This window comes from Anolis sagrei, chromosome 3, assembly GCF_037176765.1.
Source record: "Anolis sagrei isolate rAnoSag1 chromosome 3, rAnoSag1.mat, whole genome shotgun sequence".
NCBI classification, from domain to species: Eukaryota; Metazoa; Chordata; class Lepidosauria; order Squamata; family Dactyloidae; genus Anolis; species Anolis sagrei.
This window is the reverse complement of record NC_090023.1, coordinates 189139858-189165860: the sequence shown is the minus strand read 5'-3', so window position 1 is coordinate 189165860 and position 26003 is coordinate 189139858. Positions and strand designations below refer to the sequence as shown.

Genomic DNA, 26003 nt, shown 5'->3' with positions numbered 1-26003 from the left:
GGTGGTTTCACTTTAAGGATATGGGACTGGTGTACACTCAGGGAAATCCACCTTATGGCCCTTCACATACATAATAATAATCTTTATTTGTACCCTGCTCCATCTCCCCAATGGGGACTCGGTGCGGCTTACATGAGGCCGAGCCCAAAACAACAATTACATGAAATAAAAACAAAACCGAAAACGCAAATAATAAACAATAATAATGCAATTACATAAAACAACAAATAACATAGCAATATAAAATTACAATAAACACAATAAACACAATCACGGTAACATGGGCGAGCTACATGTAATGGATAAAAGAAAATTGGGTAAAAAAAGATTAAAAACTCAGGTGAGATAAACACGAGATAAACAAGGACAGATTATTTGCGGAGGAGAAGTTGTTTTAGTGGAGGTCGTGGAGCAAACTTTCCTATGGGGGGAATGCACTCCTATAACAAAAAACGTTAAACTAAACACTAGTATGAGGATGTAGATCTACTCAAGCATTGTATAGTGGCAACTGGCAAAAGCGTTGCAAATTGTAGTGTGAGCTTTGCTGACCTCTTGTTGGTGCCGTTTTTCTATTTATCAAACTCATGCAGTGCACCTATATTTAACACAGCTCTTATATACATATAACAGCTGTTACTGATTTTTACATACAATTTAGTCTGTTAAGAGCCTATATTAAGCTTACGTTTAATTTGGTTTGTGTCTTAAAAGTGTTTTATTTAAAGTCTGTTTTGTGTTCATATATAGAGAACGTAATTACATGGATAAAAAAGTTACTGTGTAGCCATTTCCTTATTCTGTTGTCCCTATGGCAGCACCTTTTCTGCTCCAGTTGTTACATTTCTCACCAAGCTGAAAACAATGTGCTGAATAGTGCAGGAAGAGGAAGGAGAGAGAGGGGAGAAGATAGTTTCTTCTTGACTCTGACCTCCGAAGCTTATGTCACTGTCGTCGTAAAAACTGCCATCTTTAAAAAATGGAGGAGAAAGGAGTCATCTCTATTCCAAACTGATTTTTCCCTTTCCACACATACCTTTGAAGTATTCATAACTTGGGCTACCTTTTTATGGTAATCTTTACACATATGCACACAACCCCTATATAAGTCCTCAAATTGCACAAAGGTGTATTCATTGATCTGTAAATTGACATTCTGTGTCCCTTTAGAAGGAACAACTATTTATACAAATTTAAACCAATTCCACAGAGAGAGGTAAAGTTAAAGCTAAAGATTTTCCCCTGACATTAAGTCCAGTCATGTCCAACTCTGAGGTTGATGCTCATTTCCATTTCTAAGTGGAAGAGCCGACATTGTCCATAGACTCCTCCAAGGTCATGTGGCCAGCCCGACTGCATGGAGTGCCATTACCTTCCAGCCGGAGTGATACTTATTAATCTACTTACATTTGCATGTTTTTGAATTGCTAGGTTGGCAGAAGTTGGGGCTAACAGCGGGAGCTCACCCCGCTTAGCAAGTTCAGCAGCTCAGTCGTTTAACTCACTGTGTCATTGGGAGAGAGTGACAATTGTAAATAAATACCTATATTGGTCTGCTGTTTACTTCATCTCATTATGACCTGCCTGCAAATATCACGTAGAACAATCTGTTCACTGTTTTTTCCTCCAATTAAAATCACATTATCATGGGAAAATATTTGAATTTCTGAATCCATATTCAGGTTTAGATCTGAGTCAAATTTAATGGCCTCCAAACTGAGCAAAGACATTTTCCCTGTTTCCTCAATTTGCTGAACCAGTTGAAATTACTAAAATTAAACTGAAGTGTGTGCATGCTCAGCTGATTCTCCAGAGATTGAAATATCACTTAGTTGAATGCTTGAAAACCAAGAAGCAAAGATGTATATCTTTCAGAGATGGGCAGATTGCTCTGGCCTTTCAGGATAATGCTATTGCTATTAGTACCCCATTCATTTCCTCAGCTATGGTTCATCGCTGTAGAGTTCTCCATCAGACTACTCCCTCTGAGCTTAACTTTTATCATCATTTTATTTATTTATTTATTTACTTTATTTATATACCACTTTTCTCAGCCCTCAGGCGACTCAAAGCGGTGAACAACATCCATACAAAACATCACGATACAAGTATAGGGCAATTAAAAACAATTGTAACATAAATCATTAAACATCCATATAACAATCATTAGCGCCTCAACAGTAAAATCAGAATCCAGTCTCATCATCCATTATTCCGTATTCCTATGTTCAATTACACTGTTTAATCAAATGCTTGTTCAAACAGCCAGGTCTTCACTTTCCTCTGAAACACCAGCAGGAAGGGGGCCGATCTGATATCGGCAGGCAGGACCTTCATACTGGTCTGCCAGTACATGGACGTTTGAGATGCTGGTGGGACCGAGAGCAGGGCCTTCCCAGTAGATCTTAAATTATGAGGTGGAACGTTGAGAGAGATACGTTCGGATAAGTAAGCTGGGCCAGAGCCGTATAGGGTTTTATAGGCCAAGACCAGCACTTTGAATTGTGCTCGGAGGTGGACCAGCAGCCAGTGGAGCTGACACAGCAGGTGGTGGTATGCTCCCTGTATGGCGCTCCGGTAAGTAATCTGGCTGCTGCCCGTTGGACTAGTTGAAGTCTCTGAACAGTCTTCAAAGGCAACCCCACGTAGAGTGCGTTGCAGTAATCTATTCGGGATGTAACCAGAGCATGGACCACCGTGGCCAAGTCAGACTTCCCAAAGATATAGGGCTGTGTGGAAGGGCCCTGGGTTATTGTAAGCATATGACAGGCAGACTTTCTTAGTACAGCTGTTCTTAAATAGTTAGAATAGTCCTGTATAGTTACAGGACCGTAGTGTCCGAAGAGCTATGCTAAAGCCAGTTTTAGATGGTTAGATATGTACTTCTTCTCTTGATTTTCCATGTGTTAACCTTTGATACTCATTTTGTGCAGGAAGGCACACTGGGGATCACCACTCATTTTTAAAATTCTTTTCTCGTATTAATAATTGATAGTGGCTTAGGCTAGATATAGCCAATGCAGGCTTTCCGCCTAAATTGTGGAAAGACATATAAAAGGGAGACAAAATAAACAGTTAATGTCCTAGTAATATGTTTCCATTTCTTAGCCAGAACTGAGATTGAGTCTTTTAGATTCTTAGAGAAAATTAGGTCAGATTTTGAAAACCTTTCCCACAGAATGAAACATGGAAATATGCTGCTCCAACCTCTTATTTCTTAATTACTTTTCTTTCTGACATTTCAGTGACCATCAGCGTGCAACCATCATTGTGGAGATACGGGTTGGAAGACAATAAAGGAATAGCTTTGCATAACAAGGCTCCACATAATCGGTTGAATTAGTTATGCATAATTAAAGTGATGAAAATGTATTATTTGAAATGAAAATACTTTGCCCCAGATTAGTTATTTAAAACAGATTGCTCTACATTGAGCTTTCCATATTTGGCAATAGCTGGTGCTGTGGGCTGTGGTGCAACATCACAGTGATTTTTTCTTGAAATAAGTTCCACTATACATTAGGGAACATTTTCGCCATGCTTGTTGTATCTCAAAAGGACCTCCATGAGTGTATTTTACTGCCAAAATTGAAAAGAAAGGAGAAAGGCTTCTTAGCCAGTGCACGTCATTCGTATTAAAGAAGTATTTATTTATTTACTATATTTGTATACCACCCTTCTCAGCCATCAGGCAACTCAGGGTGGTTTACAGAGGCAACAATTTGATGCCCAAGAACATCATAAAACATTTAAAAACATTAATACATAGTATAAAATCAAACAAAAGTAATAAAAACATAAGCCATTTGCGTCTCCTAATTAAAAACATTATCCATCTCGTCGTCCAGTTGTTCCAAGTTCCTATCTCTTTTACATTGCATTTTTCAATGCTTGCTCAAACAACCAGGTCTTGACTCTTTTCTGAAATGTTGAGAGGGAGGGGGCCAATTGGATGTCCCTAGGAAGGGCGTTCCATAGCTGAGGGGCCACCATTGAGAAGGCCCTGTCTCTTGTTCCCACCAGAAGTATTTGTGACGCAGGTGGGATCGGGAGCAGGGCTTCCCCAGATAAACTTAAAGTCCTAGGAAATGCGTTCTGACAAATAAGTTGGGCCAGAATGGTTTAGGGCTGTGGTTCTCAACCTGTGGATCCCCAGATGTTTTGGCCTTCAACTCCCAGAAATTCTAAGAGCTGGTAAACTGGCTGGGATTTCTGAGAGTTGTAGGCCAAAACACCTGGTGACCCACAGGTTGAGAACCACTGGTTTAGGGCTTTGTAGGCTAAAGCCAGCACTTTGAATTGTGCCTGGTAGCAGACTGGCAGCCAGTGGAGCTGGCGCAACAGAGGAGTTGTATGCTCTCTGAGTGCTGCTCCTGTTAGTAATCTGGCTGCTGTCTGTTGGACCAGCTCTGAACAGTATTCAAAGGCAACTCCACATAGAGTGCGTTGCAGTAGTCTATACGGGATGTAACCAGAGCGTGGACTACCGTGGCCAAGTCAGACTTCCCAAGGTACAGGCGCAGCATGGAGCATTTGCACAATTAGGGCTACATTGCAGAGTTATTGAAAGCAGGGCTTCTTCAGCTTTTTGTGACTCATTTTCACCTGAAAAATCTTTACAACTTCAGGTATATTCGTGTATAAAAGAGGTATACAAATCAAACATCCATAATAATAAACCAACATTTGCAAGGCTTGCTAAACAGACTGATTTCACTTTTTGTGGAGTACAGCTGAAGCATTTTCTGCAGAGTCTACTGTAAACATTGCACATGGTTGCTAACATATTTGTGTAAATGGGTGGCATTCAGAAACCTTGCCATTTTTTTTCATGACACCAACATTGAACTAAGGCAGTGGTTCACAACCTTTTGACCTCTTAAGTGTTATAGATTTCAGTTGCCACAATTCCTAACAACAGATTGGAAACCACTGAGCTAAGGACACACAATTTAATAAGCAGTGACACAAGAACAACTGGAAATACAGGTGAGAAATAGTCTGTGAATTCAAAGATAGTCTGTGAATCTACGCTTTTGGTTAACCATAACCTAATATGAAAATCCGGACTTTCCTTGTTTCCTTGTCAGATGTTTTAAGCAGCAAGGATAAGCAATATATTTTCCTCATTCAAGAACTATATTTCGATTCTTAATTCAGTTGTTAGAGAGTTTCCAGGGAGAATAAGATGTATGCATCACTTGTCATATCCAGATGGTAAGTTAGTAAATAGTTTCACCAAAGTAACCACTGCCCCTAGGATACCTCAAAGAATGTAATTTAATTAATCATTTGCCACAGCCAGATGGTTGTTATTCCAGCCAATACACACGGTCTTTTACACTGAATATAGTTGTTCTTTCTATACTTACTTACTTTGTTCTGTTAAGTTCGTTGACAGCCAAGTGTGGTTGAATATTAGATTTCATAAATGGACATTGGCAAGCTCTGACATTTTAATTTTCATTGTGAGTATTAATATAATATTTAATGCAGCTACACATTTATATGTCTATGTGAATGTTTGCTACTCAGTTTTAATTGGTTTCAGGGTTAGAAGTGAAACATATGCATTTCCTAATTTTACATTTTGTGTTGTGATATTGATAGAAAAATCTAGTGAGTACCAATTAGTCATTTTCAATTTTGGAGGACAGTTCATAACAAGAATAATCCCTCCTCCCTCCTTCTAAGCAAAAAATATCACTATGCTGACTTTTGTATTCGATCACATATCAGACACTTCCCGGGTATCTAGGACTGTGTGATGTATCAGCAAATAAAGTGTGCAGATCTGAGTAGCATGACCTTTTGCAGCTGACAGATGGTAATTTTGTCAGTGCCAATTATTTTTAAGTGCAGGCCAAGGTCTTTAGGCACTGCACCCAGTGTGCCGATAACAACTGGGACCACCTTCTCATGGCTTGAGCCAGAGTCTTTTCAATTCTATCTTTAAATCCTCATATTGTGTAAGCTTTTTCAGCTGCTTCTCATCAATTCTGTTGTCACCTGGAACTGCAACATTGACGATCCATACTTTGGTTTTTTTCCCTACAATTGTGAGGTCAAAAGTATTGTGTTCCAAAACTATCAGTATGAGTACTACTACTACAACAACAACAATTCTAAACTCTGGGATGCTTCGTCTTCACAAAGCAAAAATAGGATGTAAAGATTTCAAATCTGGTACATGCTTGTTGAAGACAGAAGTTAATTTTTTTCATATCTTCCTCTTACTTTCAGCCCCAAGGATATGCCCAGACCACTTGGAGGTAGATGCTAGATAGACATGGGACAGAAGGGGAAAGGAAAGATGGTGGGAAATGGGATGCAGGCACTATTAGCATTTCTAGGCTCATATCAATGAAATGAATAGACTTTTTGCTCAGTATCAGAGCAAATCATTTAGCATGATCTTTGTGGACAACAAATTAAACATGAGCCAACAATGTGATGCGGCGGCAAAAAAAGCCAGCTGGATTTTGGCCTGCATCAATAAGATTATAGTGTCTAGATCCAGGGAAGTCATGCTATCCTTCTTAAAAACTCTGGCATAGACACTGAGAACTGGGAAGCCCTGGCGCTTGGGAAGTGCTCCAGCTGGAGGTCAGCTGTGACCAGCAGTGCTGCAGAATTTGAAGAGGCACGAATGGAGGGCAAAAGAGAGAAATGTGCCAAGAGGAAGGCGCATCAAGCCAACCCTGACCGTGACTGCCTTCCACCTGGAAACCAATACTCTCACTACGGGAGAAGATGTAGATCAAGAATAGGGCTCCACAGTTACCTACGGACCCACCAGAACACTGATCCTGGAAGACTGTCCTACTCGGCCAACAAGGGATCGCCTAAGTAAGTTACCCCTCTATTCTTCTTGGTTAGACTACACCTGGAATACTGTGTCCAATTCTGGGCATCACAACTGAAGTGAGATGTTGACAAGCTAGAATGTGTCCAGAGGATGGCGACTAAAATGATGAAGGGTCTGGGGAACAAGCACTATGAGGAGCGACTTAAAGAGCTGGGCATGTTTAGCCTGAAGAAGAGAAGGCTGAGAGGAGACATGATCGCCATGTATAAATATGTGAGAAGAAGTCCTAGGGAGGAGGGAGCAAGCTTGTTTTCTGCTGCCCTGGAGACTAGGACGCGGAGCAATGGCTTCAAACTACAAGAAAGGAGATTCCATTTGAACATTAGGAAGAACTTCCTGACTGTGAGAGCTGTTCAGCAGTGGAACTCTCTGCCCAGGAGTGTGGCGGAGGCTTTTAAACAGAGGCTGGATGGCCATCTGTGAGGGGTGCTTTGAATGTGATTTTCCTGCTTCTTGGCAGGAGGTTGGACTGGATGGCCCATGAGGTCTCTTCCAACTTTATGATTCTATGATCCAGACATTCCATTGCAATTTATCACAATAAACCTTGGTCTTATCAAGTTTATTGCAGTGATGGTAAGAATCTACACTGCCAAATAATGCAGTTTATCTGCATTGAACTGCATTATATGAGTCTACACTGCCATATAATGAAGTTCAGTGCAGTTACGCATTATAAAACTGTTATTATATGGCAGTGTAGATGGGGCCTGAGTAATTCTCGACTTTAAGCCTACAGTAGCATGCCCACATTTTACTAGCTTCCTTGTGAGAATGTAATGGGGAACCTTCTCAAAGGTCTTACTGAAATCGAAATACGCTATATCCACAGCATTCCTTTCATCTACCAAGCTTGTAACTCTGTCAAGAAAAGGGATAAGGGAAAGTCTGGTCATTGTAGTTGCTTCCAACTCTATGATTCTGAGACTCATACAGCAAGGAAAAAAATCTGGATGAAAACCTTTCACCCTTATATTTGACACTTCTGCTCGAGGAGAGCTTTTTTATTTTTCTCTTTTTAAATGGTAAGCTGCAAGAAAGTACATAACAATTTGAAAGAGATGGAGTGAGAGAGCAAGTACAGCAATTTTGTGTTTAAGCAGACTACACAGTTGAGAGATTATAAAGTAAAGGTTACCCAGTATCACCTTTATAGAAGATGTTGACTGCCCTGATGGGTCAACATGGCTTGAATGGCAATACTGTCATCTGAGATATCTAGGCTTTATATCACTAGTCAGTTTCTTTAACCTTTACAGCAATTCGCTACTTCATAAGGAAGCGAATACCATTTCCTGACATTTTTGCTCATTAATGTGTCACTTATAAATATTTGGCTGGCAAGGCTTTTTGCATCAAAATACCTGCAAGTGAGTTAGTCTGATCTGTGAGAATGTTCTTTAAATTCATCCTAGAGTTTTGGATACAATGAATGCTTTGACATAAACATTGTACTTTCTTGCATTTCTGCAAGTTTTCTCCTGACATTAAGTCTAGTCATGTCTGACTCAGGGGGTTGGAGCTCATCTCAATTTCTAAGCCGAAGAGCCGGCGTTGTCCATAGATACCTCCAAGGTCATGTAGTCAGCATGACTGCATGGAGCGCCGTTACCTTCCCGCCGGAGCGGTACCTATTGATCTACTCACATTTGCATGTTTTCGAACTGCTAGGTTGACAGAAGTTGGGGCTGACAGCAGAAGCTCATGCCGCTCCCCGGATTCGAACCTGCGACCTTTCAGTCAACAAATTTAGCAGCTCAGCGGTTTAACCCACTGCGCCATCAGGGATGAGTTTTATCATATTATTTATTTATTTATTTATTTATTTATTATTTACAGCTTTTATATTCCGCCCTTCTCACCCCGCAGGGGACACAGGGCGGATTACAGTGTACACATATATGGCAAACATTCAATGCCAATTTTTGACATACAAACATATACAGACATACACAGAGGCTATTTAACTTTTTTTTATTTACTGTATTGTTATATGTTTTATTTAACTTACTAGCTGTACCCGCCACGCGTTGCTGTGGCCAACCTTCCCTCTTTCTCTCGTTCTTTCCCTCCTTCCTTCACTCCCTCTTTCCTTCCTTCTTTCCCTTTTTTCTTTCCTTCTCTCCTTCCTTCTTTCTCTAACTTTCCTTCCCCCTTTTTCTTTACCTCCTTTCTTTCTTCTCTACCTCCTTCCTTCTCCTCTTCCTTCCTTCCTTCCTTCCCTCCCACCCTTCCTCTTTCTTTTCTTTCTTTCTTTTCTCCCCTTCCCTCCCTCTTTCTTCTCTTTTTACTGTATTGTCATTTAGCTTTTTGGGGCTTTTTAAGTCCCTTCTGCTGTGTTTTTCAGTGTTTTTTGAGTGAAGGACATACATTGGCCTGAGAGGTGTCTTGTGTCCAAATTTGGTGTCAATTCATCCAGTGGTTTTTGAGTTATGTTAATCCCACAAACGAACATTACATTTTTATTTATATAGATTATATTATATAGAGTGTAATCGGGTATTATGAAGCCTTTTTGTTTGGTTTGGTATTGTGCTATGGCCCAAGATAAATAAAATTTACTATACTGTCAAAACCACACCACTATTGATATGTTTTATGTACTTCTTATCTAAGTGCAATTGAATTTTGGTATATGCTTCTGTTTATGACAGAACATGACAAGAAGCCAAATGTACTGGAACTCAGCAGTAAAAGGAGATACCTCTAACATTGTGAGCTGTCCCTCAGATGTCAATCATCCCTAGCATCAATGACATGTCTCCATAAATATGTACAGTATTAGTCTTCAAAGAATTGGCTGTGTATGTCTCTTGCACCATGAAAAGGAGGATGAGGGGGAGAAAAAAAGGAATTTAGTAGCACCTTTGGACTAACTGGTTTTTATTTTAACACAAGCTTTTGTGAGTTGTAGGTTGATATGAAGAAAGGCTCATGTTAAAATAAAAATCTATTAGTCATCAAGGTGCTACCAGATTTCCCTTTATACCTTCCACTTCCCTCTTTTAATTTATAAATATATAAATATTACAGTGGAACTTCTACTTAAGGGCACCCCAACTTAAGAGTGTTTTGAGTTTAGAGCTCATTCTGGGTTTCACTTTGACATAAGAGCAGTATTTTGAGTTAAGAGCTAGTGCCAGAGGGAGCATTAGTGCGAGAATACAGAGCTTTAGGGCTTCAAGGGAGCAACCTCCATGCCTCATGTTCTTGTCTACTTTGGAAGATTGCTGTCTTCTTTACTCTTGTCTGCTTTGAGTTAGTCGATTTTGTGTGATTTTTATTCTTGGTATGTCTGGCTTCATGGAAAGAGAGGGGGAGAGAGCAAAAGAGGCTAGAATGAGTACAGTGTGAAGAAAATGATGCTTCTGCCCCTTCACTATGTTCTTCTTTGCCACAACTTTGCGCTTCTATCATTTTAAAGTTGATCTTTCTTTTGCATTGTTCCATGAGAATGCGCATTTATACATTATTGGTTATTTATAGAGTACATTTTTCTAATTTAAAAATATGTAAGAAAAATGGGAGTGGGTGGGTGGGTTTCAGGGGTCCAGAATGGATTAATAGGATTTCAATGGGAAATTGCGCTTTGAGAAATGAGCATTTTGAGTTAAGAGTTTGGTTATAGAACAAATTAAACTCTTAAGTCAAGGTATCACTGTATAACACAAAGGTTTCACTGACCTCATTGTTACCTTGATTGGGTAGACTAAAGAGTAATAGAAAAATTTGAGTCAGATACTTACTGAAAGCTATGAAGTATTCAGACCTGCATATGTTTCTGTTATATTTTTCATTTGTTTCCTTTTAAATCTCTTGTAGAGAACTTATCTTGTCCAGCATTGATCTTGAAGCAACAGGAATGTGGGAATGTATGATCAACAACTCCTATGGAAACATCTCTAAGCAGGTGGAAATAGTTGTACTAGAAACAGCTGCACCTTACTGTCCTGCTGAAAGAATAATTAACAATAAAGGAGATTTCAGGTATGATTTTGATTGATTGGTTGATAACAATATTTATTTCCCACCCAGTATCTTGAGACCTCAGGGCACCACAGAATACAATCAATTTAACCAATTTTGAAATATGTTAATAATAAAATAATTGAAATAATTTAACCAGAATAAAACCACAATATAGTGCAACCCCTTTATCCACGAATTCAGTGTCTAGGTTTCATTTACTTACTCTCCAAACAAAGAATAGGTAAATCACCTCTGCCTTGGAAGTCCCCTCTCATTCCTCCAGTGTTGTTCTATGACATGACTCTGGTGCAAGTATAGTCAAAATAGAGGATTCATGATTGTTCTGTATGTAAAAGTATTTCTATGCCAAATGAAATGAAAGATGAGCATGCCTTATCCAGAATTCTGAAATCCAAAATATCCCAAAATTGTCTACATGAGTTTTTATGTGTTCCATGAACATTACTAAAATATTATGTATTAATTAATTCCAGGATACTTATATAAAGTGTGTGTGAAACAAAAATTAGGTTTGTTTTTAACCTTGAGTCCCACCTCAAAGATCTCTCTCTCTCTCTCTCTCTCTCTCTCTCTCTGACACACACACAATATCAGGTATTCCAAAATCTAAAAAAACACTTCTGGTTCCACACATTTTGGATAAGGGACACTCAGCCTGTACACTAATGAAATGATCCACATGAGCAATTAAAACCAAAAAAAAAAATTCAAAAGAGGTTGTGTTTGAAAAATAATTTAGTCTAGAACCTGATTGAATTTCTCTTGCCTATGAATGAAATGAAAGACCCCTTCTATTTTAAAAAAATTAAAATTGATTTTTACAGGGTTGGATGCTTCTTTTAATGTGCACAAGTTAATCTCAAGGTGGTAACTTTGTGGAAGAGTTTTGGGCAACTGATATTTTTGGCTTTCCACTCCTATCCCACTAGCTGCCTTAGTCTATGGGTATGGATTATAGCAGTGGTTCTCAACCTGTAGGTCCCCAGATATTTTGGGCTTCAAATCCCAGAAATCCAAACAGCTGACAAACTGGGTTGTTGTAGGTTTTTTGGGCTATATGACCATGTTCTAGAAGCATTCTCTCCTCACAACATCTGAGGATGCTTGCCATAGATGCAGGCAAAACATCAGGAGAGAATGCTTCTAGAACATGGCCATATAGCCCGAAAAACCTACAACAACCTAGTAATCCCAACCATGAAAGCCTCCGACAGTAAGCTGGTAAACTGGCTGGGTTTTCTGGGAGTTGTAAGCTAAAACACCTGGGAACCCACAAGTTGAGAACCACTGGATTATAGGAATTACAGTTTAGATACCTCTGGAAGGCTATAGTTGCACGCCTAAATGCAAAGCATATAGGCTGCTTTGTTTACACAGTAACCCCTTCTGCTCCTTGCCATTCTGAGAACTATGTGATACCAAGATGGGCAATTGGGTTGGGGGGTTTCCCCCCAGATTCCTTTATAGGCAACATACACACAGCATAGCAAGCTGAAACAATTTTGTTTTTCTATGCAGTTCCTTTCAAAATGGCTGCCATGTTAATAGTAACTACAAAGAAAAACAGAGATATTTATGGTTAGTACAGGCAGTGTCCAAGTTACAAACCTCTGACTTGCAAATGACCTCTAGTTAAGAACATGGCTGAGACAACAGAAAGTTGAAATCTACCCCTCAGATGGAAAATTAAGTCCTTAAAGAGTTATCTTGGGGAAAAAACTGAATCTTTATCACCAATCCTTGTTTTGACAATAAGCCACATTTTTCAAAATCCCGTGATCACAGAGACAGAAAGTGAGGTGAAATCTTCTGAACTGGGGAGCAGACAGCAAAACAAACATCACAAGAGTATTAACCCTTCCCTGTGCTATCCAAAGCTTGCTGTGTATAGCTGGAGCTACACTTAACAAATGTATCTGTTCCAACTTACAAACAAATTCAAAGTAAGAACAAACCTACAGAACCTGTCTTGTTCATAACTTGGAGACTGCCTGTTTGCGGTTTTGGGACCAAAGGTGCCTGAAAACCATGTTAATTTTTTCTCTCTAAAATTATATAGAGACTTGAGGGTTTTGGATGAATGCCGAGAGGCTTGAGGGACTACAGAAGTGGGATCTTGTTGTTCATTCGTTCAGTTGTTTCCAACTCTTTGTGACCTCGTGGATCAGTCCACGCTAGAGCTCCCTGTCGGCCATCACCACCCCCAGCTCCTTCAAGGTCAATCCAGTCACTTCAAGGATCCCAGTGGGATCTAGAAGCAACATATGTACCATGGGCTGGTTATGCCAGTCCCTTCTGTAGATCATTTGGACTGCAGCATGAATGCACCCGGCTCCCTGAGAACCAGCTTCACGTGAGCATAACCTGAATTGTTTCAGGTGAAGTTTTTCAACTGAACAGAATAGTCCAGACTCAGTTTAGCAGTTTCAAAATGTGACTTTTGGTATCATTACCCTTGTAGGGAATCCATCTGAGGAAACAGAAATGGTGTTTGGAACATTTCTTCTCTTTCCTGTTGCATTTCTTAAGGATAGGGGTAAGGAAAATCCTGCTGAATTGGAGCCTCATTAGATGGGTAACATTGCCTGTCATATGGCACTTTCACATCACTTGCAGCATGGAGCCTGCCAGCTACCATTCTGCGATGTTGATCAACTTCCAGTGGGGCTCTGTGGTGCAGGCTTATCAGTATCAAGCAGTCAATTGTATTACATTTTTAACAAATTTTTAACAAACAGACAAAACAGAGTTTGCAAGCTTGGTAGTTGATTAAATGTCCTTTGACCAGTGGCTGGCCACTTGGAGTGCCTCTGGTGTTGCCGCAAGGAGGTCCTCCATTGTGCATGTGGCGGAGCTCAGGTTACATTGCAGCAGGTGATCTGTAGTTTGCCCTTCTCCACACTCGCATGTCGTGGATTCCACTTTGTAGCCCCATTTCTTGAGGTTGGCTCTGCATCTTGTGGTGCCAGAGTGCAGTCTGTTCAGCGCTTTCCAAGTCGCCCAGTTTTCTGTGTGTCCAGGGGAGAGTCTCTCATTTGGTATCAGCCATTTATTGAGATTCTGGGTTTGAGCCTGCCACTTTTGGACTCTTGCTTCCTGAGGTGTTCCAGCGAGTGTCTCAGTAGATCTTAGAAAACTATTTCTTGATTTAAGTCGCTGACGTGCTGGCTGATACCCAAACAAGGGATGAGCTGGAGTTGTCTCTGCCTTGGTCCTTTCACTATTGGCTGCTACTTCCCGGCGGATGTCAGGTGGTGCAATACCGGCTAAACAGTGTAATTTCTCCAGTGGTGTGGGGCGCAGACACCCTGTGATAATGCGGCATGTCTCAATAAGAGCCACATCCACTGTTTCAGCGTGGTGAGATGTGTTCCACACTGGGCATGCATACTCAGCAGCAGAGTAGCATAGCGCAAGGGCAGATGTCTTCACTGTATCTGGTTGTGATCCCTAGGTTGTGCCAGTCAGCTTTCGTATGACTGTGGTGCAGGTGAACTGAAAGCATGGTAAGCTGCTGTGGCAGCAATAAGGGAGACTTCCTGTGTTGTGTAGTCAACAACGGAGGAGAAGCCAGATGGGGGGGACACTTCCCCCTGTGGGATGAGGTGAGAGGCAAGGTGGGTGATGCAGGGCAATGGGTTCCCCGCATCCCCCACCAAGCCCCACCAGATTTGCATGGTGAATCCCATAATTTATGTGATGAGATCCTTAGATCAAAACTTGTCTTTTCAAGCAGACTGGTGCTAGCCCGGGATGTGATAGAAATGAGACATTTTCCTCCCATAATTATATCCTTGAGAAGTTTAAATAATCCTTAGTGGCATTACACTTGGAGTCTTATTAACTTAATTTTTAGTTTTGAGAAAGGCTTTATTGTTTCACTGTCAGTTGCCAGAATGGAAATCTTGACAGAAGACGTAACAGAAGGCGACACAGCCTTCTGAGAAGCAGAAAACATTGCTTTGCATTGAAAGGTTCAAGAGACCATCCCTGTAGACACATTGCATTTCTCCTCCGCACGGAGAATCTCAACTTGAGGTCTTTTATAATGAGTCACTTTTAAAATGTATTAGATAAGCTTGTACTGAGTGCTACATAATGCAGCTTTCATTAAGAAACTCTTCAGTCCCTTGCCAGTAAATGTCATCTTCTTCTTTATAAATAAAAGATATATAAATGCTCAACTAACGCCAAAGGCGTTTTGCCATTTCATTTGCTATAAATCAAAAAAGCCCAGGAATTCACATTTCTGTCCTTATTGATCATCTTTTAGAAAGTCCACACAAATTTATTTTAGACATGTACATCAAAAGCATGCTGAGTCCATAGATTCCTTTGGCATTTCAAAGTAATGAATTCAGAATTTGAGAGAACATCTTTGAAACTAAAGTTAGCATTAACACCTGAAGCTTCCTTGAAAGGCTTCTCCTCTTGGATGCAGCTTGCATGCCAATAATTTATCATGAAAAGGTCTTTGAGGTTTTGATATTATAGCAAATAGGTAGGAAGCAAGACATCACTGCCACAAAAGCAAAACTCAGAAAGAACTTTTCATTTTAAAAAGAAACGGCAAGCATTAAATGTAATGGAAAAGGTGAGTCTTTTCCGCTGACAGGCCCAGGTGGTATTTGTAATTGAAAACTTTCTGTAAGGATATGTAATGCAAGCCTCAGTGAACAAAAGCTATTATGGGGTGATGGCTGGATTTGTTTTGTTTCTTTCTCATTATATTCTATTTTTAAAGTGGCAGACTGATGGTATACTAGCATTTCCTTACTTTAAACCTTGATAATACAGTATGGTAGTATTCCCAGGCATTTTTTCATTGCCGAAGAACCTATGTTATAGATAACATATCCTGTGTGTAGATTCTCTTAAAAGCATAGGAACACCTATATTTTTAACACATAAACATTAGTGTAGTCAGTGGTTCACTAAAAGTGGCATTCAATCCAAAAGCAAGGCAAAATAAATTGGGGTTAGAGTGTCATAAACAGTGAAAATATACACTAAAGAACAGAGCATTTCTAACGTGTTTTCACTATTTCTAAAATTCTGGCCCTAATTTATTTTTATTTAAAAACCTTTTTTCTTCATAATGAGTTATTTTGGTAGCTAGCAAGGTGTGGAATATGAAGGCTCCTTTTCTTTCTTTTTGTAGTTTAGTTTAGATTTCAGAAGACGTGGCTCTCTCTGGCCCCTTCTACACAGATGAACAAAATCTAACATTTTCTGCTTTGAATTGGAATATATGGCAGTGTGGACTCAGGGCACTTGACCATGTGCTTTCTGAGGTGGGTTTCTAGATGTTCTCCAGGAGCTTTCCAGGAAAACACCCGGACACACTAAGCCCTCCCAAAAAGCCCCCAAAAGCACTGTAAAAAAATAAAAGAACTTACCCGGCCTCCATTAGAGGGCTGCCGGAGCTCTCCTGGCATGTACAAATGACACGCCAGGAGAAAGGGGGGGGGGAGGAGCGATTTTCCTCTCCCCCTTTCTCCTGGTGCATCATTTGTTTGCACCAGGAGAGCTCCAGCAGGCCTCTGATGGAGGCCGGGTAAGTTGTTTTGTTTTTTTACAGTACTTTGGGGGTCTTTTGGGGAAGGGGGTTGTTGTTCTCACAGTTTTCTGGGCTAATTTAGCCCAGAAAACCATGGGAATACTGTCTGGACTTCAATCCAGACACCAGACTTCCAGGAAGGTGCAGAAAAAACCAACTAACAAATTAATTCACAACAAACCAGGGTTTTCCTGGTTTGTGGTGAATTAATTCAGGTTTGTCCAGGGTGGCGCAGTGGGTTAAACCACTGAGCTGCTCAACTTGTTGACCAAAAGGTTGCAGGTTCAAATCCAGGGAGCGGCGTGAGCTTCCGCTATCAGCCCCAGCTTCTGACAACCTGACAGTCCGAAAACATGCAATTGTGAGTAGATCAATAGGCATTGCTCCAGCAGGAAGGTAATAGCGCTCCATGCAGTCATGCCGGCCACATGACCCTGGAGGTGTCTGCGGACAACACCGGCCCTTCAGTTTAAAAATGTAAATGAGCACCCAACCCCCAGAGTCGGATACGGCTGGACTTAATGTCGGAGGAAACCTTTCCCTTTACCTTTACCTTTACCAGGATGTCATCTGGTAAGCCCCCTTTTTTATTGCAGTAACTGCCTCATTAAAGGGGCTGTCTGGGTGTGCCTTCAGATAATCCAGTTCAAAACAGATATTGTGAGATTTTCTGCTTTGATATTCTGGGTTATATGGTTGTGTGGAAGGGCCCCCTGGCTGGATCTACACAGCTCTGTATGACAGATCTGTTTATACAAGATTATCTGGCACAAAAGTCAACATTGACACTGAAATACAACACTGCCTGAGCTCTGTGAGTGCAGCATTTTTCTGAATGAAGCAGAGTGTTTGAGAACAGGGACATCCATAGGGAGGGCAAGGTGCTTGTTTATAAAGCTATTGTCCTCCCAACCCTGTTATATACCTGTGAAATGTCTACAGACGTCACACTCAACTCCTGGAACGATTCCATCAGTGTTGCCACCAAAAAATCCTGCAAATCTTGGAAGACATTTGGAAAAATCTCAATGTGGTGGAAGGAGGAAAGACCACCAGCATTGAAGCAATGCCCCTACGCCATCAACTCCGCAGGATTGGCCATGTTGTCCGAATACCTGATCATGATCTCCTGAAGCAGTTACTATACTCCCAACACAAGAACGGGAAATGTAATGACCTCAACTACCTTCCACCTGGAAACTGATATCCTCAGTCCTGGAGAACATGCGGATCAAGAATAGGGTTCCACAGCCACCTATGGACCCACCACCAAGGCATTTGGGCTACGAGGGATCACCTTAGTAAGTCAGTACTTAGTAAGTAAGTAATCTGGCAGTGTAGATTCATATAATCCAGCTCAAAGAAGATAATCTGGGATCAGATCCTCAGAAATAGGGCAGTGTAGATCCAGCCTCAGACTCTGTCAAAAAAGAATAACGTGGTCAAATACTTCGCACTAATGGCAGTTAGAAGTAATTCAAGGACGTTCACTATTATATAGAAGCTTTCTTATTTCATTTTTGTCTGAAATACACACACACACGCACACACACGCACTGGAAGACTACATATTTTAATACTTTTCCAAGTGGTAAGTCTTTGAACTGAGGGAACTTGTGTTGTGAAGCGATCCTCCATTTGTTTTTGTTTTTTTTAATGCACCTGTATATTGGAAATGATGGCTTAAATCAAGTTGTGGGAGTCGTCCCATTAAATCAATTACTACAATCTATATGTAAATCCCATTGATTTAATGGGGCAGTTGTGATTCGGATTAGCAGTTGGATTTAGGGTGATATGCCCATATATTGGAGGAATGGACCCTAGTTGTTCCTTCTTGTTGACAGTCACTTTTTTCTTTTTGTGAAGCAGCATTCCACCAATGTAAATATTTTCCAATTGCTGGAACTTTAATGGCTTATGGTTTTTTAGATCTAAAAAGGAAAGTGATTATTGGGACTCTGGAGAAAATCCATGCATGTAATTTCTTTTTTCATTCTCTAGTATGTTTTCAAATCAGAACCATAATAGCCACAAATCAGCTGTTAGCTTTCAGGGTGGTCTATTATAATTTTTCACTCAAACATAAATTGATTTTTTTCTCTGAAAGTAAAATTGAGCAAAGTAATGATATCACTACTGCATCTACTACTACAACTGTTGTTATGAATGATGTTGGTACTAATGTTCTGATAAATTACTAATTGAATTACTAATTGATTAATTAATTGATAATAATTAAAAGACAATAAGGTACTGCCTCCACATTTAACAGTGTAATAGGCATGCTGAAAAGTGGGTGACAAGAGAGGAAGAAGGAAAACTAAATTTTGTAAAAAGTGTAAAACTAATATTATGATCTAATCAAATGTGAGGATACTGGTAAGGAAGAAATGAAGCAATTGAAACAGGTGTTACCGTCAGTAGTGGAGTAGGTAGAATGTTTTACCTGATTAATCTACTATGATTTCCTATGTAATCATCCACAGAGCAAATCGCAGTCATCATTTGTCCCAAATTAACCTTCTGTTCACATATATTCTACCAATTTCTCTTGCTTTTTATTGAAAATGTATTTTTGGCACAGATTACCACTTTATAATACAATGGCATGGAGTACCACTTACAGCTTCTGGTTTCTAACTTCTGGCATCCATGTGCATAATGCAGTACCAGTTAATTTGGAAGTCCATATTCCCTAGAAATATGAGGTGTGTTCAAAAAGTATCAAAATTTTATTCATAAAAATGTTTGTATTAAGATACAACAATCTTACACGAATCACCTTCAAATTAGTCCCCTTCATCTGTCACACATTTCTCCCAAGGTTCTGCAACTGCTGGATGCAGCACTAAAACACCTCTTTTAAGTTGGTGCGTAGCTGGTCCATCACATTCTGCACGATGTCTTCTCTGGACTAAATTCTGATTTCTTTCAGGGGCATTTTCAACTTGGGGGAAAGCCAGAAGTCACACAGAGTCATGTCAGGAGAGTAGGGAGCCTAATAAAGCACAGGTGTGTTGTGTTTGGCCAGGAAACTCTATCAAATATGAATAATGGGTGTGTGTATAATCTTCATGGAGCTGCCAATTGCCCATTGTCCACAGGTCCATCCCTTTGTGTCTCACAGCATTAAGAAGGGAACGCAAAACCTCTTGGTAATACTCCTTGGTGATGGTTGTGCTGTGTGGTACGTGCTCATGATGAACCACACCAGTAGAGTCAAAGAAGACAGTCAACATGACTTTGACATTGCTGCTGACCTGCTTTGCTTTTTTTGGCCTTGGGGATGTTGGATGCTTCTATTGCGATGACTACAACTTGGTTTCTGGGTTGTGCCCATAAACCCAGGACTCATTGCCAGTGATCATTGTTTTGAGGAAATTGGCATCACTGTTCACAGTCTGCAGCATGTCCTATGCAATCTCCAAACAGAGTTGCTTGTGCTCAGTTGTTACCAGCTTTGGCATGAACTTCGCTGAGATTCTCCTAAAGCCCAGATCCTCAGTTAAAATGGAACAAACAGATCCAATGCTGATGCTTGCCTTGTCTGCAAGTTCTTTGATCATGATTCTATGATTCTGCATTACCAGGGTCCTCATTTGGTCAATGACAATCTCATTTCTGGATGTTGAGGGCCTACCAGAATGTGCTTCACTCTCCACTGATATTTTTGAAGTCGTTGTTGTACCACTCCTTATCTGTGTGGTGTCCATTTCTTTGTTCCTGAAGGCCTGTTCAATCTTCTGGATTACTTGCATTTGGGAATTGCCAAGCTTTACAAAAATTGAATGCAGTAGCATTGTTCAAGATTTTCTGTCGTTTTGTCAAAACCAAAAATCAGATGGCATTTACTTACACTTCAGCTGTCTGCCAGTGACTGTCAGCAGGAAAAAAAATCAAGCATGAGCATTACGATCACCTACATGCGTGCATCAAACTATGCCTCCCTTCCTTTATTTGTTTACACACTATAAATTATGGTTGGATGTTTTTTAAACACATCTTGTATGCATATGATGAGAACACATGTGGTATTGTAGTTTGGATGTTTGACTACAACTCTGAAGACAAAAGGGTCGTAGCTCTGCTCTAGAAACTCATTGGGTGACCTTGGACACATTACACTCTCTCAGCCATACAGGAGGGCAAAAGCAATCCCCCTTTGAACAAGTATTGCTAAGAAAACCATGCGATAGTTGACCCCAGAGGCTCCATAAGTCAAAAACTACTTAAAGGCACACAGCAACAACTTTCTATGATTTGACATTGTAAAGTATATAATATTGTGTATTGCTATCTTGCTTGTAGATGGCCTAAAACTCTGGCTGGTGTAACTGTTTACCACCCCTGTCTTCAGTACTCACTAAATTCAGCTTCTCTTTTGAGTGGATCAGAAGAATCAAAAGCATGGCGTAAGTGTAACCGCACTGGTCGGTGGGCTGAAGAAAGCTATTCAGAATGTCCTTATTCACAAGAAGCAACTCAAGTCCTTCATGCCTTTAGTCAGGTAAAATGACAACATTATTATGCATTGAGTGTTCTGTAGATGTTTTATACTAGTATGTCTCTTATCGGCATATAGCACAGGAGCCAAAGTTTACCCCTTCATTATCTAAAGGAAAATGTAAACATCTTAAGTTACAGATTCTCAAGTATGATTTTTGTGGCATACATCCTCACCTTTCATGTGGTTGTACATTTATGAAGGTCATAAGTTAAGATGCATCCTAGTATTCCCAGGGTTGCAATAGAGCCAACTGAAGGTCAACCAAACTTTCGTTGCTCATAGCTTCAAACTGCCTCACACTGAATTATGGGGTAGGCAAGTGCCAAGGTTGTAGGGCTGTTTTGTTCACTTTGGCAAGCCATTCTCTTGTTATCATACACATCTTTTCTTACCACCAATATATGGAACTTTTTTGTGTGTGTCAGGAGCGACTTGAGAAATTGCAAGTTGCTTCTGGTGTGAAAGAATTGGCTGTCTACAAGGACATTGCCCAGGGGACGCCCAGATGTTTTGATGTTTTATCATCCTTGTGGGAGGCTTCTCTCATGTCTCCGCAATGGGAAGCTGAAGCTGATAGAGTGAGCTCATTCGCTCTCTCCCCTGATTCAAACCTGTGACCTGTTGGTCTTCAGTCCTGCCAGTGCAAGAGTTTAACCCATTGGAACTGAAATGGGTTATGGAACTGAACAGCTGGAATTTTAGCTCTAAAATAACCAGTAGCATTCATAAGGTTTCGAAGAGTTCTATTTTCCATTTTGCCACATTATGTCTCATTTTAAAGCCCATTGAGACCTTCTTTCAGCTTGTAAGAATTTTTTCAGCTTCTAAGATATCAAAACCATGACATAACCAAACCAAAAGATATAATCACTTTCTTATTTAAAGAAAATCTGAGGCCTTAAAATGGTGCAAGTGTGTAGAGCACCTCATTATTTTCTTAAGGGTTACTATTCTTGAAATGTGGACCCTTGAGGTATGTCAAAATTGTTCTGTGGGTTACAGGTAATTGTGGGACACACTTTGGCCATCTCTTTGCTAGACATGATGCATTCTATTTTAGATTGCATAATTTTACATGATGGTGAATAAATGCATGTCATTGGCAGTTAAAACCTTTCAGCTGACATTTAGATTCAAGTATTATTTTGTATTTTTGTTTCTAGATGCATCTTAATGCCACCAATGCACTTGAATTTTCCCATCAGCTTGCAACCTATACAAGAGATGCTGCCAACTTTGCAGATAAGCTGGACATTATCTATTTGGCTTACATGCTGGAAAAGTTAGCCGTATATATGGATGAAATCAAAGATGTAAGATACTGGTTGGCTGGGTATTGATTGATATGTCGCTATTTAATATTAAAACATTTTATACGTAAGCCTGTTCTTAACATTTTCTAGTGTTAAATATCCTATTATGAATTCCTTTTGAGAGACTAACTTTTAGACCAGATACTTTTCAGTCTACATTTCCTTTTCACTTGGATTGCATGCTGTATAATTATTTTCAGTTGTTGGATTTTCTATGAAGTTACACATTTAGAATCAAATATCTCTTCTTGTGATTGTATTCATATGAAAGTTAATTCAGACATCTTTTCAGAGTGTTTCCGAAAAGCTTGACATGTGTCTCTCTTCTTATATGCTTGATAAATGGACCTTTGAAAATTCTCAGTACACCTTATTCTCAGTACACCAATATTTTTTATTGATGAATTCTAACCAAAAGAACTATTCTTCTGAGTTCACAACGTACTTTGTGTTAGTCACAAAGATGACCTTGTAAAATATCACCTTCTGATTCTTAACAGAATTGGTTGCATAAAGATTTGATCGTCGGATGTTTTGGACTCTGTCTAGTTGCATTTAACACTTTTACTTTCTTTTTATGCATTGTTTATTTTTTCTAACTTCCAAGTTTATTTCTTTCTGACTTTCCAAGCAGTTAATGTGTATCTTCTTATGCCAAAACCAAAGTACACACAAAATGCCCTTTGTCATACCCATTATATGACATTCATCTTTCTAGTTCATTAATTTTATTAAAGCGTATTCTCTTAGCTAGATGTGACCAGAATATGGAAAGTGACTCTTTCAACATGAATGTCTATCAATACCTGCCAAATGCCATTTTGGTCCTGTTTCAAATAGCCTTTATGACTTGACTTGATTATTATTTTGTCCCTCTCTCTAGATGTTTGTTATATGCTCTTTACCATCATTTCCATTTTCTTTGGTTTTGAAAGACTAGCCTTTTCTGGGCTGAACATTTTTCAGTTCCAACATTTAGCTAGATTAGTATTCTTCCCTGAGCTGAGTCATAGAATCATAGAATCGAAGAGTTGGAAGAGACCTCATGGGCCATCCATTCCTGCCAAGAAGCAGGAATATTGCATTCAAATCACCCCTGACAGATGGCCATCCAGCCTCTGTTTAAAAGCTTCCAAAGAAGGAGCCTCCACCACACTCCGGGGTAGAGAGTTCCGCTGCTGAACGGCTCTCATAGTCAGGAAGTTCTTCCTCATGTTCAGATGGAATCTCCTTTCTTGTAGTTTGAAGCCATTGTTCTGCGTCCTATTCTCCAAGGAAGCAGAAAACAAGCTTGCTCCCTCCTCCCTGTGGCTTCCTCTCACATATGGAGGAGGGAGCAACTTGTTTTCTGCTGAGTTCAAGTCTGCATCCTTTTCTACTGTAAACCCAATCCACAGAAATATATTATAGCACTAACACAAATCTTACATTCCAGCAGAGTTAAAGGGACAATAGTGCCAAATCAGATGCCAGATGATGGTAGAGATCCACTGTCTGGACATTTTTGAACTGGTCAAGTTAGCCATTAACTTACTCCATCTTGGAAATCCCAAGATTTCCAAGATTTCTACTGCACTGGTGCAAGCAGTAGATTTGTATTACCTATGCTTGAGCTCAACTGTTTGGAGGGCATTGTATTAAGGTATAGCACAATTTTGTGAACCCGTTCTCTAAGGGCACCTCCAGACAGCACCAAAGCACAGGATGAATATGCAGGATAAACAAACCTGGGACCTCAGAGCGAGTCCTGCTGGTCCCGGGCTTTCTCCCCCACCATCCTCATAGCCCTTTTGTGTCTCAGGAAAAAAAAGGAGAGGGATGGGGGACAGTCACCAGAAGTTTTTTTTTTAAAAAAATACTCAGTTATGCACTAATATGTATATGCATACATGCAAATATCCTGATACAAATGGTGAAATGTTTATGATGGGGAGACCATTTTGGGTACTTTTGGGGGCAAAACCATACATTTTTACACACACCCAAATCTTTGCTTTCTTTAGAGCAGTTTTTTTGCACAAATAATTTTAATAGAAATTGTGTAAACCCATATAATACACAAAAAGCCATAATATTTTCACATAGAGGGGAGAACAATTTGGCAATTATTATTCATTATTTCATAAAAGAATTAAATTGGGAAAGATTTACACCCCCAATTGTGACTGTCTTGTTTGTATTGATCTTATGTCGGTCTGGTAGGAACCCTTCTGCTAATGAGCTGGTAAAAATGCTTTAAATAAAACACATAAATAAATGTCTGGCATTTCAAGGCTTTCTCTAAAGGATTTTTAAAATTAACATCAATGTTATTATTCTGAATTGGGCCCTTTTTTTGGTAATTCTGGGGTGTAAGAGAGAGTGGAGGATTGAGAAAAAGAGAATACCTGTACTTTAAAACCTGATGCCAATATATTCATGGTTTTCAGGTTAAATAAAACCTGCCTTGTTGGATTATAGTTCAGCAAACTGAAAACAGTAAGTGGGCCTATACATTCCCAGTCCTCTTTATTGTGTACCAACTTTGTGCACCAACTCACCCCCTGCTTTCTGACATGAGTCTATGAAAAAAATGGGTTGTCTATTTATTTATCAATATTAATAAAATAGAATACAGAGAGCATGAAATCAAGTAATTCCAATTAATATAGTTAATTATACCACCTTTAGAAGAGTGGGAAAAATATATTACAGATATGCTGATAATGGACAAAATAACAATATTATTAAGAGGAGAACTATTAGACAACTTTGTTAATGAATGGCAACCAATGATTCAACACATGAATGTAAAGTTAAACTTATATATATATATATATATATATATATATATATACACACACACACAAACACATATATATACAGGATCCTATAAGATTGTAGACAAGGAAGAAGCAGATGTAAAGTAAGAGTCTATGATATCTTTATATGTATCATTTAGATAGTAGACCGTGACCCCTTAATGGAAATATATTATCAGATAAATGATTATAGAACATTAATAGATAGAAAGTATTGCACTGTATGCAACAAACACTTGCAAATGTATGTCTACTTAAATAAAATAAAAAATATGAAAAATATATTAGTTGAAAATAATATGTAATGCTAAGAGCAAAACACCTGGAACCAAGATACATGGAACTTGGTTAGCATACTAAGGGGACAACTCAGGTTCATTTGAATTTTAAAACAGATTGATTTTATTAATTTAGGTCAATTTAAACCTGTATGTGCCCTGCGTTTTTGTGTTTCATATCAGCTAATAAAATGTTTTGGAAATCTGTTTAGAAGAATTTAACACATTTCTTACTATTCATTGTTTTCTCTTCAAAGAAATCTTTTGTGGCCACATATTACAAAATAAAAATGTCAGTGCAAGTTGGGGAGAAAACCTGCATATAGTGGAGTAAATCTGATATCATTTTTGGATTTAGAACACCTAATTCATCTAAAACCAACATGCATTTTTAAAAGTAATTTATGAGCACAGTTTTGCCAGAATACACAATGAAAGCATTGAAATAATTCAGAATTTTCCATTCCTTGGTTCAGTCATTAAGTAGGTCAAAAAGACTCCGGTCAAAAAGCTGTTTGGAAGGACAGCTAAGCAGGAACTAGATAAGACCCAGAATTGTCAAGATACGTTATTGAATACTACTACAGTTAAGATTGCCTATTCCATCATATTCTCCATTTCTCAGTATGGTTGTGAAGCTGGACAGTGAAGAAAGCTGAAAGAAAGAAAATCAACTCCTTTGA

General features: G+C 39.4%; 1 protein-coding gene across 2 annotated transcripts in view; it reads left to right on the top strand.

The window, feature by feature from the left end:
* ADGRA1 (adhesion G protein-coupled receptor A1) overlaps positions 1 to 26003 on the top strand; it is a 517955-nt gene that overhangs the window by 243451 nt on the left and 248501 nt on the right. For both annotated transcript variants that reach the window (XM_060768686.2, XM_060768685.2), the window contains exons 8-10: positions 10691 to 10855; positions 20730 to 20928; positions 22092 to 22241. In XM_060768686.2, coding sequence (XP_060624669.2) covers positions 10691 to 10855; positions 20730 to 20928; positions 22092 to 22241 — 514 coding nt within the window. The remainder of the gene's footprint in view (positions 1 to 10690; positions 10856 to 20729; positions 20929 to 22091; positions 22242 to 26003) is intronic.